The sequence below is a fragment of the Botryllus schlosseri genome, chromosome 7 (genome assembly GCF_051294905.1).
Source record: "Botryllus schlosseri isolate E-star chromosome 7, Bs_hap1, whole genome shotgun sequence".
Classification (NCBI taxonomy): domain Eukaryota; kingdom Metazoa; phylum Chordata; class Ascidiacea; order Stolidobranchia; family Styelidae; genus Botryllus; species Botryllus schlosseri.
Genome location: NC_137242.1, coordinates 2,078,128 through 2,091,161, shown reverse-complemented (window position 1 = coordinate 2,091,161; position 13,034 = coordinate 2,078,128). Strand labels below are relative to the sequence as shown.

Genomic DNA, 13,034 nt, shown 5'->3' with positions numbered 1-13,034 from the left:
ATTACAATACCTCGCTTGGTAGACAGGAGCATCCCGAAGCTGCGGTTGCAGTTGCAGTCCCTTAAACTGGGATCCACCTCGGCCTATAGTACCCGATTTCACTGTTCTTTCTTCGACGTTTGTCTCTATTCCGCGGTCTTTGTTGCTCTTTACATTCCTCGTAAGTGCCCTCTTTCATCGGGCCTTCTTCTGGCCTTTTTTGTCGCCGTAAGAGCATCGGCCCAGAATAGCCTCCGTCGAACCCGGGCCGCCCGGTCAGCAGGCGCTTATCGTCACCACTACGCTTCCTACAATACTTGCAGAATTGTGATGATCGCTAAGACCAATGCAGACCATGAAATATATATATTACGACACCGCGCAGAAAAATACGTTACAAATTTCGAAATCAATTTAAAATTTGATGTTTCCAATCGACTAGCCTCCAACTTATTCTTGCATTTTGAAATTGAGATAGAAAATTCTAATATATTCGGCGGACCGGCAGGAAACTTGTCACAGATCGCTGCTCTATAGCATGTAAAGAGGTGGATATTTGCAATATGTAGTGCACGCTGGGATAGGGAAGTATTTTCATGTAGGAGCTCGGCTACGCACTACGCAGTCACTGTCACGGGTAGCCTACGTTTCTGCACCGGTACGAAGCATTTTGCACGTAGGACTACAGGGACATGTTACGATGTGTCCTGACTGCTTAATGGGCAGGAATTGGACAAATTTTTATAATCGTAAGCTTATATATATTTCCATCAGCTCAACACACACAATGTACAATGCAATACACGAGACGCAATGTCACGTGTAACGAACAGATGGGAGGATGTTCAAAAGCGACGAATTACGGTCTTACAATCAGCCAAAATCCACTTTAGCCTAGTGCCCGATGTAACAGCATTATTTCGACGCTTTTCCTCACACCTTCCTTTCGCTTCCTTGAAAATGTCCCTAATCGGGTCTCTTCTGGACTTAATAAGAAGTAAGAATGAACGACACAGGGATGAGCCCCGATAAGCCTCCGACGCTTCGAAAACGTGGTACTGCCGAGAGCCGAACCCTATTTTCTCGCGTCATTGGCGGTGGATTTTACGTTCAGTGGAAGGCAATTGTAACTCGGCGGAACCTTACTGTCTGCTTTGGAGAGTTGTTGCATTACCGTATAAAATGTAAAACACACGCGCGTCCATGTCGTCTAAATATCATATGATCGACCGAAAAGATCATCGCTCCATCAACTATGCCGGACCTGATCTGTGGAACAGTATCCCGCCGGCCATCCGACAGTTGACGAGCATGTCCATTGTCCGCATTCTAGTCGAAATACAAGCAATTACTACTAAATTAATGCTAGTGCATCCTCAAGATTACCGGACCACGACTGGCCCATCGATCTCGCCTTCCATGACATCCTATTTTTGTCGCTTGCTTTTTTCTATTCTACCTTCTTTCTTTTCATTCAGTGTGCATGCCTCCTCTTTACATCGCCTAGGCCGAGGTGGGTGTCTGATTCCGTAGACTACTCCAAGTCGCTTCGACACCTTCCTATCTATTCATTGTATCGCATTTTGTGGTGTACTGAAATGATAAAATTGCTAATAACCCAATGATGATGAAATGAGGGAACTATACTGATAGCGTTAATAACTTGGCCGAGGTGTTCCTGGATCGTTCTGATTCAACGATACCTAACGAGTGAACACAACCTGCCTCCCTATTCATCTTCTCGTAGACATTTTATTAGGGACTAAAAAAAGATCATATAAAAATTATAATTCATTCCCTGTCAACTCTCCTTGGCCAGCATATTTTCAGCTTTCAAACGACACGCTTCTTTGTACGGCGGATCGATCGGTTCTTGTGTAGGGCGATGGTAGACGTATTCTTTACCATCTTCAAGCTGCATGGAAACCGACGCATTCGTATTTAGTAAGTCTCGTAAGCACATGCATGAAAATTTATGCTGAAACTGTTTCAATTATATGCATCAAAGTTGGTACTATGGTAGTAACAAATGGAAGTACAAGAAGCTCTGAAAAGTATTATTAATTAGAGAATTTACAAAATATTGATTTCTCTAAATTTGAAAAATGTACACATTGTACACGAGTTACTCTGATTCCACTATCGCGGTGAAATCTTCTGATAAGACACCGAAGTCCGAAGCGCTAGGTTACCTGGAGTGGGTAGGTCTTGTCAGAATCAAATCCGCTGAGATCCCCACATGCAATGAACGGAACTATGACCCTGTTTGGACCTTCGGGTTGATTGGTGTACGCGTCATAGTCGCAATTCAACAGAGGGTTTGCCATCGTAGGCACGAACCCGTCTGGCGGAGAGTAGTTTTGACAGACCATGAAAGCCTCTGAAATCGAAATTGGTTGCTTTCAGAATGCTGCATCAGTGGGATCGTGACTTCATCACCTGACTAGCTCAGTCCGACTTATTCAGTGTGCGTCTCATAATGAGAAACATTTGCCTAGCATGAAATGGTCTAGTAAGTATGTAAAAAAATAACTTTTTTTGCAGATTCCGGGGATTCACCGATTACATTTTTAGGTTGCCTGAAAAAACGCTGCACACCAAATCTGGCTCGATTCCAACTGGTAGATGTGATCGGCTGAACGCGCCAGAGTTTCAAAATTTTGAATTTATTGTAGAAAAAATTTCAAATTTTAATGTCAACCGCATGAAATTGTTGAGTTGTCTACAAAAACTTTTACAACCACTCGTTCATATCAAATCGAAAGCGCGAGTTTTCAAGACACCAGCACATATATGTCTAAAAACGCAGTAACAGAATTAGCTTTGAAATAATAAAACTCTAACCAATTTCTACATAAATAGTTTGATGTTTTTTATCCAGACAACATTTTGCTGCTGTAGCATATATATTTGAAGAGCTTCTTGGAGGTACATAACTTCTTCAATCTACGATTGAATAGTATATCGATATTGAAATGAACCCGAATATTTTCGGCTGACACACGTCAGGGGTAACCGTCAGCAACTAGTAGAAAATTGGAAAGAATATTGTATATCAACAATCGTATCACAAAATATGACGTCACATGCATGGAATTTCGAATAAGAGAGCGATCAATGTACTATTTCTAGAAGGTGACCAAACTTCTTTTGTTGAGACAGCCTTGGTTGGTGTATTTTGATAAAAGTCGACTCCAAGGCACACTAATGTAAGTGCGCACGGCCCCTCTCAACGACGCGAAATCTGTCGTCTCGGTACTTTTTCGCACAAGCGGGATTATCCAACAGACGTTTGCCAATGGCAGAATTCATGGCCTTTGAACGCTCACCATCAAGCCTGAGGGGATGAGTCAAGGGTAAGTTTTTCACCGAGCGTGATGCACGTGTTCTAATAAATCTAGGGACATGACACCAGACAGATTACGGTTGCACAATAAATGAGCGACATTCGAACTCAACTTAATTTGGGGGTTATGACGGGACGTGACCTCACAAGGGGGCCCCCGAATAAAAAAAAGTTGAAAACCACTGCAGTATAGGCGCAGCCAGGGAGGACCAAAGACCCCCAATTTTTGACATTGTCATATGATGTCCCCTGTTACAAAGGACCTACATGTACTCCTCCCAAATTTCTATCCTGGCCCTAGCATTTGGCCGTGATTCTTATCCTCAAACTATTTTAAACTTGCAGTACCCGTACGACAGAAATGAAGCACTCACCAATACTGGAATTTCTGCTGCTTATTGGCTTGGCGCAAGTTACTTCCTTAAAAAATATCTTCAGTTGCGCAAACAGAAGTGATACGTCTTTTCCACGAAAAATCTTGGCGATGAAAGTTCCGCCTTTTTTCAGAACATGCGTCGTTATATTCAATGCCTGTAATTGTTCAAAAAAGAACAATGTTCAATTGAATGCGTACGCACAATCAGAGGTCAGTGGCAACGTAAATTTTTTTGGGACACTCAACAGGATTGTAATGACTAGACTCGAGTCGCGATTTTTTTGGTGACTCGACTTGACTCGAGTTATTTTCCTTAATATGGAAAATGACTTGACTCGAGACTGCAAAGTCAGGCATTTTGTTGTAACTACGAAGAATGGTAAAGGTATCACATTAATGATATTTCATCTATCAGTACTAAAATGCTACTTGTAAAATAGAGTCAGAATCTGTAAAAAGTGAGGGATATAACTTTATTATGGATGCGCGGCATTCGATATCACCCAAACAGAGTGGGTTGGACAGATCTTGAACTCCAAAGTGAGCAGTGAACAAATTGAATTGGACTCGAATCTCAACACTTTGACTCGGACTTGACCCCTTGCACAGTGACTTAGAATTGGTTTTAAATTGAAAATGACCAGAGTCAAAACTATAAAACTAGAATTAACTTGTGAATCTGGACCTGGTGACTTGGTTACGACTAGAGCCCAACCGATATTGGATTTCTGAGCCGATACCGATAAGACCGATATCCAGTACCTCCACCGATAACCCCGATATATTCAGCCGATATTCAAAAGATATGGAATCTAGCTCAAGGCCAAATTTTAACAACTCAGAGCATTTATTTCAACAACTTTACAGCCATTGATATGCTTGAACATGAAATAAATGATCTAGGGGCTATAAAAATATATCAAAAGCACCAATCCAGCAGTTGCAGATTACAGTTCATGAAGCACAATTTCTCGGCTCCTTCTCCAAGGAATGAACTTCTGTGGTCTTCCATAAATGATGTATAAAGTACTAAACATAGTGAGCAGTGTTTCACTTGGTACCATAGTTAGTGGCACAGCAAAAATTGGAAATCTTTCTTCATTTCGGTTCCACCGCTACCTTGCAGGGGATCTTTCCTTCAATGGTTTCACCAAATATTGATATTATTATTGATATTCTTCTGGCAGTGCACCTGGAGCCTTCAGCACATCGTTAACAAATAGATGAAGAGAATGTGCAAATCAACTGAAATTGTCCACGTCTGCAACTGCTCCACCCGTCCCCCTTGGGCCTTGACCATGACCAGCATTCAAACAATCATTTGATCAATATTTTACGCTCTTTTGTCAGAATTGGCCTATGTCATCATGGAATTAAAAATTTTCGTATCAATTATTGGCTTTACTCCACGTTTGCTTGATTTTCTTGCCCTCTATGCTCGCATATTTCCTATCATGGTGACCCCGAAGGCCTCAGTCAGACGACTTCATACATTACTGGTAGCTCTGTTGGTACCGAACCGACGCTTTTCTCTATCATCACAAGGGTCAGTCCAGCATGATTGATGTTCTCATTTCTCTTACTGATTGAAATCTTCTGCAGACAACTATCCAATCCACCCAGCTGCTCTCTGTCTTTGGTGATCGATTACTGCAGGGGGATTCCCACAAAGTCAGTGGGGCATAACGGTGGTTAGTAATCCATTATATTTTTCAGATAGGCACGCCTACTGCCTGTATGGAGTATGCACTATGAGCAGCATGGCCATTTATTTTTTATAGTTTACCGTCCTCACGTCTTCTATCGACTTCTCTGACTCCCTGCCACCATGTTGTGACGTCACGAAAATGGCCGATATTTTTTTACCTTCAACGGCCGATACCGATATTTCTCTCCAAGCGTGATATCGACTCGATATTATCGGCGAGCCGATAATCGGTCGGGCTCTAGTTACGACCCTGGTACGTTACTCAATTAGATTTTGAAGAGCGTACAGAACTTCAATATACAATTGTATAGTATATTCAATTATTCATATTAAAATGAACCCGGTTATTTTCGGCTGACACTCATCAGGGGTAATCGTAAGCAACTAGTACAGAATTGGAAAGAACATTGTATGTCAACAATTGTGTCACAAAATATGACCTCACCAGCATGAAATTTTTGCTGACTAACGTTACTCACCCAAGTTCCTATATCATTGATATATTTCGCGTTCACTATGCTTATTTTTCTCTAAACATGTTCATTCAAAGAGAAAGAAGACAGTTTCTGGGTCTATTTTTTATTAATCGGTCCCGATATACAAGACTTGAATATGTCATATGCAATGACTCGAGTACAAGTCGAGTCAATAAATAAATTTTCCTTTTCAAGAAACTGACTCAAGTCAAATCGAGTCAACAAAAAACTACAAGTTGAGTCATCATGACCCTGGTCCCTAGGTATCACCATATGTTTATCAAAGCTCAGAGAAACGTAAACTCACAGCAAGCAACAGTTGGGCTTGTATGTATTCATCGATGTCATGCAATCCGGTAACTACAAGATATTCACAGTTTGATCGTATGCCAAATATTTGTCTCGCCAATTCTTACCGTCAGGGGCACCGTCACATACCACTAAATCGGCGGGTTCGCCTTTGAAATGCTCCACAATGCTTTCGGCCGTTGAAGTCTGTAATTCATGAAAAGATCCTCAATCCTCAAATAACCAGCCACTAGTTTCTATAAACTGATTCCGGGCTACATAATGACAGAGTTGGACAAATAGAAAATTTTCAGCTGTTCCAAATTAGATTAGAATGAATATTATAGCTACCGGTACCAAAGTTTTTCCAAATTAAATTACAATGACTGAATTTGCAAAAACTTGAAAATCAAATTATTTTCTGAATTGGAAAAAGATGCAACAAAAATCAAGCTCATATTTAGTTCATAATCGGTTCATATCTAATTAGAATTCCTTCTCATTAGCATGGCAAAAATGTCTGTACACCAAGCACGGCTCGTTACGCAGTTACGCACTGTACACTTCTGCTGTAGCATTTTCCGGAAAACCAGAAATTAGATTAAAATCAAAGCATTGAAATATACCTCAAATCAGATTAAAATTACATTACCATCATTTCGTTTTAATTAGTCAACTAGAATTATCTTAGTTGTCCATGTCTGCATAATGAGCCAGGTCAGATTATTATTAAACCTTCAGAGCGGTCTATAATTTTGTGAACACCGTTGTGGCCGTTTTTACATGGAGAGAATATCACAGAGGCATCCCAGAACTGTTTGGTTGAACTTTTATTGTGACCAGAGCTCAGGTCTGAAAACAGCTGTAACCATAACTTGGGTACAAAGCATGTCGATGAATTCATGGCAAATTATTCTTATGGAAAAGAACTGTTATACCGAATATTAGATATCGTACAAAAATGCAACCTTTGTGATATCTCCTTGGATTTGAGTTACTCCCGGTAAAGGAGCCATGGCTTGCAAGTCCACCGCGACGATCTTGACGTTTTCATTCTCTTGACCAGTGGGCCCCCTGAAATGTGCGTTGCGACTATGACCCGAGTATTTTATTTCCAATTAAAATGTTGGACACATATGATATATTTAGATTCATTTCATACATGGCGATATCTCTTGATTCCGGGCAATCATAGCTTATAGATCAAGAGCATTACTTATCGTTCAGAGATACTTAGCGACAAATTTACGGCATAGATATAAAAAGCCAGTCCACGTCAGTCTATCCATGCCATGTGACCCCCCACCTCGGATTTTCATGAAAATTGGTATGCTCACAAACCTTTTTTTCTTATTTTATAAAACCAAGTTATATCGAAATCGGTCAACTAGAACCGAAGATATGACTGTACAAAAATTGCTAGTTAGGCCTATGTGATGGCTCAGAGGTCACAGTACACATTTAATTTAAATTTGCTTTATTTTGAGGGTGACACTTTCGCACATGGTCATTTACATAGAGGGTTACCATATATACGCCCAAATGTCCTCGTTTTCTGGTATTTGCCTTCCGTTATAGCTTTGACAGCCATGCCACCGGACAGGCACAACTTAAAAAGGCCATAAATATCTGTAATGTGGATGTTTGAGCGGGTCTTTTGGGAGTAGCAGTGGAAAGATGACCTTTTCTAAGACAACGCCACAGCACCAGGCTCTTATCCTACCTAATACTTAAATTTCCCCTATTTTGACACATGGGGTTTCTTAGTTTTACCTTTGACCCCATGATTTTGTTCATATGATACGGTACATATTGGCGTTTTTCTGGATCACTAGACTTGAAATGACCCTGAATGGAAATTTCAAAACTTATTATCAACTTAAAAGTTTTCGACTCTAGTAACTTCGCTTAGGTTGGAACTGAGCCATTTTTTTAGGGAACCTAACAATTTCATTGAGTTCTCAGTGAAATTAGTATCCAAAATTGTCAAGTCAAATAACTCCTCGTATACACGTTACAATTGGGCCGGTCCAGGGTCTATCAACACACAATAACCAGCCAGTTTTCAGTATCTGATAGTAAAGGTGTCTTCGTAAATTAGGACAATATCTGATCCATCCTTAATTTGAGACTATGTCACGGAATCTATCCAAGTTCACCTTAATTTTCTTGTCAAGACTTGACTCCAGCTTCCTGGCGCGGCACAGAGATCAACCACTCTCTGAACATCACTATTCAAGAATTTGAATTCTTCGTCAAGATGGAGGAGTTTGAATGCACTTCTAGCCCGCCAACCACCTTCTTTAGCAAGGCGATAGTAAATATCTCTCTTGTCCTTGCTGGTACGCCCCATGTTCAACAAATAACTAAAATCTGTTGAAAATTTGAAAAATAATAGGCGCACACCTCATTTTGAAGAGAGTCGTGGTTGTACAGGACTTCAACATATCATTGAACAATATATTCATATTGAAGTAAATCCGAATATTTTCGGCTGATGATTACCCATGATGATGCACTCATTTTGATTAAATCAATAAAACATAGATTAAGATTGCATGCCTTGAAGCAAGTAAATTTTCAGAGCACAGATATATTGTATAAAACACTTGGTCTAGCGCACCTTTTTCTCCGGAAAGTATGAAAATCATCAATCAGGGTTCCTGGTGAACATGTTAAAATTTATGGTGTTTACAGTAGACTTGGACAACTAGATATTTCTAGTAGTCTAATTATACTAATTAGAGAGAAATGCTGGTAATCTAATCTGTGAAATGTTTATACCATCTAATTTGAATACTAATCTAACTTCTGGTTTTCCTGAAAATGTTACAGGAGAACTGTATGGTGCGAAACGAGACAAGCTCGGTGTTCAGACAATTGTCTTTCTCGTACATATGATAATCAACACTGATTTGATACGAACTGAATTTGATTAAATTTCCAAGTTTTTGCGAATTCAGTAAATCTATTCAAATTTGGAAAAACTGAAGTTGCTATAGTTCTACAGCTAGAATTATAATTGTAGTCTAATTAGAAAAAAAATGTATTGCTATAATTTTAATTCTACTCAAATTTCGAAAAAGCCTGAAAACCTTATAATTGTTGAACTCAGCAACTCACCCTAACTCAGCATCTTACCCTGACTCTCAATCCTAATATTAAGATACCCCAACCTAACTTTAGACTACCCAGACTCAAATTTACGATACCGGTATCCGAATCTTAAAATCAGGGCTATAACCAAGTCACAAGGTTCCGAGTCACAAGTAAATTTTAGTTTTATAGTTTTGACTCGAGTCAAGTCAAGTCAATTTCAATTCACCACCGAGTCAAGTCCGATTCAGGCAGCAACAGGTCGAGTCCGAGTCAAGTATTAAGACTCGAGTCTGAGTCCAAGAAACAGTGTTTACTGTTCATTATAAGTTCAAGTCAGGCTCAAATAACCTTCACAAAAAAACTTTTCCAAAAGGGTGATATCAAAGGCCTCGGATTCATAATACCATTTTTCTCCCACTATCATGTTTATCCGAAAGATAAAATACAGTTTATGGGTCTAATTTCAAAGTATCAGTCCTGATACACGAGACTTGAATCACACATATAGAATGTTTCATGTGAGTCATGCACAATGACTCGAGCACAAGTTGAGTCAATACACAAAGTGAGTCGAGTAATTTTTCATTCTCAAGAATATGACTCGGGTCGAGTCAAGTAAAATTGTGACTCGAGTCATTGCAACCCTGCAATAACACATAAATTTTGACATGTTCTTGGATAGCCTAACCCTGATTGAGTTGATGTTCAAGTTGTTTCGGACGAGAAAGAACAGTGTACCATAAAACATATAAAAATCAATACACAAACGGTATCAGTGCCTTCCTAAATTTTGGATACGTTTCAAACTTGGTGCAGTACCATTTATGAGACATGGAAGCCATGTTTACATGAATTACAAAAACAAAGGCGAAAACATGCCAAAACGCTACATGCCGAAAGCCTAACGCAACCAACACACCCAAATAAATAATAATCTCCATAAAATAATGCGGACATGAAACGTAATCAAACAGATCTCCGTGTGGGATAATATATCGTGTATCGTGTTCTGATTTCCGCAATTTTGACAAAATGCGTGCATATTTATGTTGATAATATGAGCCTGTGACAAACAGGAAAGCTCCTAAAACATGGAAATATTTGAGATCACCAATTTCTGCATTTTTCATATCACCAACACCTACTATCATGGTAATGGGGTCGGCTACATAAAAGAAGATCCCTAAAAAGTAGTGGAGAACATTAATGGACCCATCCGCAGAAAATTTACAGACATAAACGCATTCGTAGAATCGCCTAACGCCTTGAAAAAATATCATCACTAGACCAATGCTTAGAGAGAGTTTGCAAATATGCGTTTCTTTGATGGACGATGAATTAAAAAGCATGAAATCGCCATGAATAAAATCAGAGTATATATATAAGAACGTGGCACACATCACAATTCCACTCCATATTGACGATACCAAATAAAAATGAGTGAAGTAACGTTTTGGAAAGTAAAAATTTCTTGAAATCGGAGATTTAGTTTCCAGTTCCTTGCTGAGTTTACCGTATCTCATGAGTCGATCAAAAATCTTGACAGCCTTATTCTCTTTCATTTTCAATAAATTTAGCAGATGAAGAAATGCGAGGATAAATATCAAGAATTTCCAAAGCAATTTCAGAGCTTGACACGGGTCAAGGAAGCCAGCAACCATTGTGATTGTGGTATTCTATGATACTGGTACTGCGTAGTAAGCGTAAGAATTGCTGCAATTACAATTGAATTTAGAATAGTTGTCAGGGTAAGATAAACTCTAAAAAATTGCAGTCAAGCTTGGTGAACTTGAAAGGTATTTCGGGGTAGGCTTATTTCTTTCTAGGACGTTGTTGAATTCAATTTTCAAGTTTCTGCGAATTCAGTAATTCCAGTATTAATATAATTCAATTCGAAAACTTATGTACAGCTATACATCTAATTCTAATATAATATGGAAAACTGAAAATTTTCTCGTCCAAATCTGCAAACGCTTGAAATGCAATGCAGAGCCACGGAGCATGTCACGGGGATTTCCCAAGCACTAACAAAGCGCGTGCGCCATCTTCTGACCAGAGATCGTCGGAGTTGATATTTATCAGGTCGAGTAAGGCCTGGGGACGCGGGGAGACGTTCAAATTCATATGCGACTCCATTTCCGACTATCGTTACATTCCAAATCGTCACTCAGACACTCAATTCTATGCATTTTCATATTGCGTCTTTCGATGTGCAACTCAAGATTCGGTCAGTTTTAAAGTAGCAATTCCGGAGCCTGTCTCTGGATCAGTGGTGGCTTTTGGGGTGGGCGAGGTGGGCGGTCGCCCAGGGCCCCCCCTGGTTGATTTACGCGCTTTCGAGGGGCCCCCCCTCCTCGGTTTACGCGCTTTTTCCCAACTATTTCTCCGGTTTACGTGCTTTTTACCAACTATTTGTCCGGTTTATGCGCTTTTTTTCAACTATTACCATTTTCTAAATAATCGTGGAAATCCTTGTATCCCTGAAAAATACGGTACAGTACTGTAAAAAGGGGTCAATCATAATTCTGATTTTTTTAGTTATCCTTTTTCGAATAACCGTGAAAATCCATTCACCCATGTAGAATATGGTCCCGTAAACAGTTGTCGATCATCAAATTTCTGCGCGTGTTAAAAGAGCTTACTTTGATTTTATGAGGGAAGGCCCTCCTACATTTATATGATTTTTGGTTATCATTTTGCGAATAACCATGAAAATACATGCAGGCCTACCCATGTAGAATATCGTACCGTAAACAGTTGTCGATCATCAAATTTCTGTGCGCGGTAAAAGAGCTTACTTTGATTTTATAAGGGGGGGCTTCTACATTTACGCGATTTTTGGTTATCATTTTGCAAATGACTGAAAATACATGCAGGCCAACCCATGTTGAATATGGTACTGTAAACAGTTGTCGATAATTAAATTTCTGCACGCGGTAAAAGAGCTTACTTCGATTTATGAGGGGGGCCCCTCCTACATTTACGCAATTTTTGGTTATAATTTTGCGAATAACCGTGAAAATATATGTACCATTGTAAAATATGTTACCGTAAACAGTTGTCGATCATCAAATTTCTGCGCGCGTTAAAAGAGCTTACTTTGATTTTGTGAGGGAAGGCCCTCCTACATTTATGCGATTTTTGGTTATCATTTTGCGAATAACCGTGAAAATATATGTACCCATGTAAAATATGGTACCGTAAACAATTGTCGATCATCAAATTTCTGCGCGCAGTAAAAGAGCTTACTTTGATTTTATGAGGGAAGGCCCTCCTACGTTTATGCGATTTTTGGTTATCATTTTGTGAATAATTGTGAAAATACATGCAGGCCTACCCATGTAGAATATGGTACCGTAAACAGTTGTCGATCATCAAATTTCTGTGCGCGGTGAAAGAGCTTACTTTGATTTTATAAGGGGGGCTTCTACATTTACGCGATTTTTGGTTATCATTTTGCAAATGACTGAAAATACATGCAGGCCAACCCATGTTGATTATGGTACTGTAAACAGTTGTCGATAATTAAATTTCTGCACGCGTTCTGCGTGCAAGCTTACTTCGATTTTATAAGGGGGTCTCCTACATTTACGCGATTTTTGGTTATCATTCTGGAAATGACTGAAAATATATGCAGGCCTACCCATATAGAATATGGTACTGTAAACAGTTGTCGATCATTAAATTTCTGCACGCGTTGTGCATGCGAGCTTACTTCGATTTATGCGGGATGCCCCTCCTACATTTACGCAATTTTTGGTT

General features: G+C 39.5%; 2 protein-coding genes across 2 annotated transcripts; both read right to left on the bottom strand.

The window, feature by feature from the left end:
- Window positions 1–1,711: 1,711 nt before the first annotated feature.
- LOC145443304 (tRNA (cytidine(32)/guanosine(34)-2'-O)-methyltransferase-like) lies at window positions 1,712–8,569 on the bottom strand. Its single transcript, XM_080321288.1, has 7 exons — window positions 8,333–8,569; window positions 7,142–7,247; window positions 6,302–6,380; window positions 6,193–6,245; window positions 3,700–3,856; window positions 2,172–2,359; window positions 1,712–1,894 (listed from the first exon to the last, which is right to left on the bottom strand). The coding sequence occupies exons 1-7, from the start codon at window positions 8,524–8,526 to the stop codon at window positions 1,781–1,783; spliced, it is 891 nt and encodes a 296-aa protein (XP_080177414.1). The 5' UTR covers window positions 8,527–8,569; the 3' UTR covers window positions 1,712–1,780.
- A 736-nt stretch (window positions 8,570–9,305) lies between these two features.
- On the bottom strand, window positions 9,306–11,054 carry LOC145443331 (polyprenal reductase-like). Its single transcript, XM_080321316.1, has one exon. It carries the CDS (start codon window positions 10,931–10,933, stop codon window positions 10,028–10,030), a length of 906 nt encoding a protein of 301 aa, XP_080177442.1. The 5' UTR covers window positions 10,934–11,054; the 3' UTR covers window positions 9,306–10,027.
- Window positions 11,055–13,034: the final 1,980 nt, after the last annotated feature.

Excerpts from the sequence above, each read along its gene's own strand:
- LOC145443304 (XM_080321288.1), bottom strand. The coding sequence starts at position 8,526 with ATGGGGCGTACCAGCAAGGACAAGAGAGATATTTACTATCGCCTTGCT. Across the intron at positions 7,248-8,332 it reads GTCTTGACAAGAAAATTAAG|GGGGCCCACTGGTCAAGAGA; the intron begins GTGAACTTGGAT and ends CGCACATTTCAG. Across the intron at positions 6,381-7,141 it reads TCCAAGGAGATATCACAAAG|ACTTCAACGGCCGAAAGCAT; the intron begins GTTGCATTTTTG and ends CATGAATTACAG.
- LOC145443331 (XM_080321316.1), bottom strand. The coding sequence starts at position 10,933 with ATGGTTGCTGGCTTCCTTGACCCGTGTCAAGCTCTGAAATTGCTTTGG.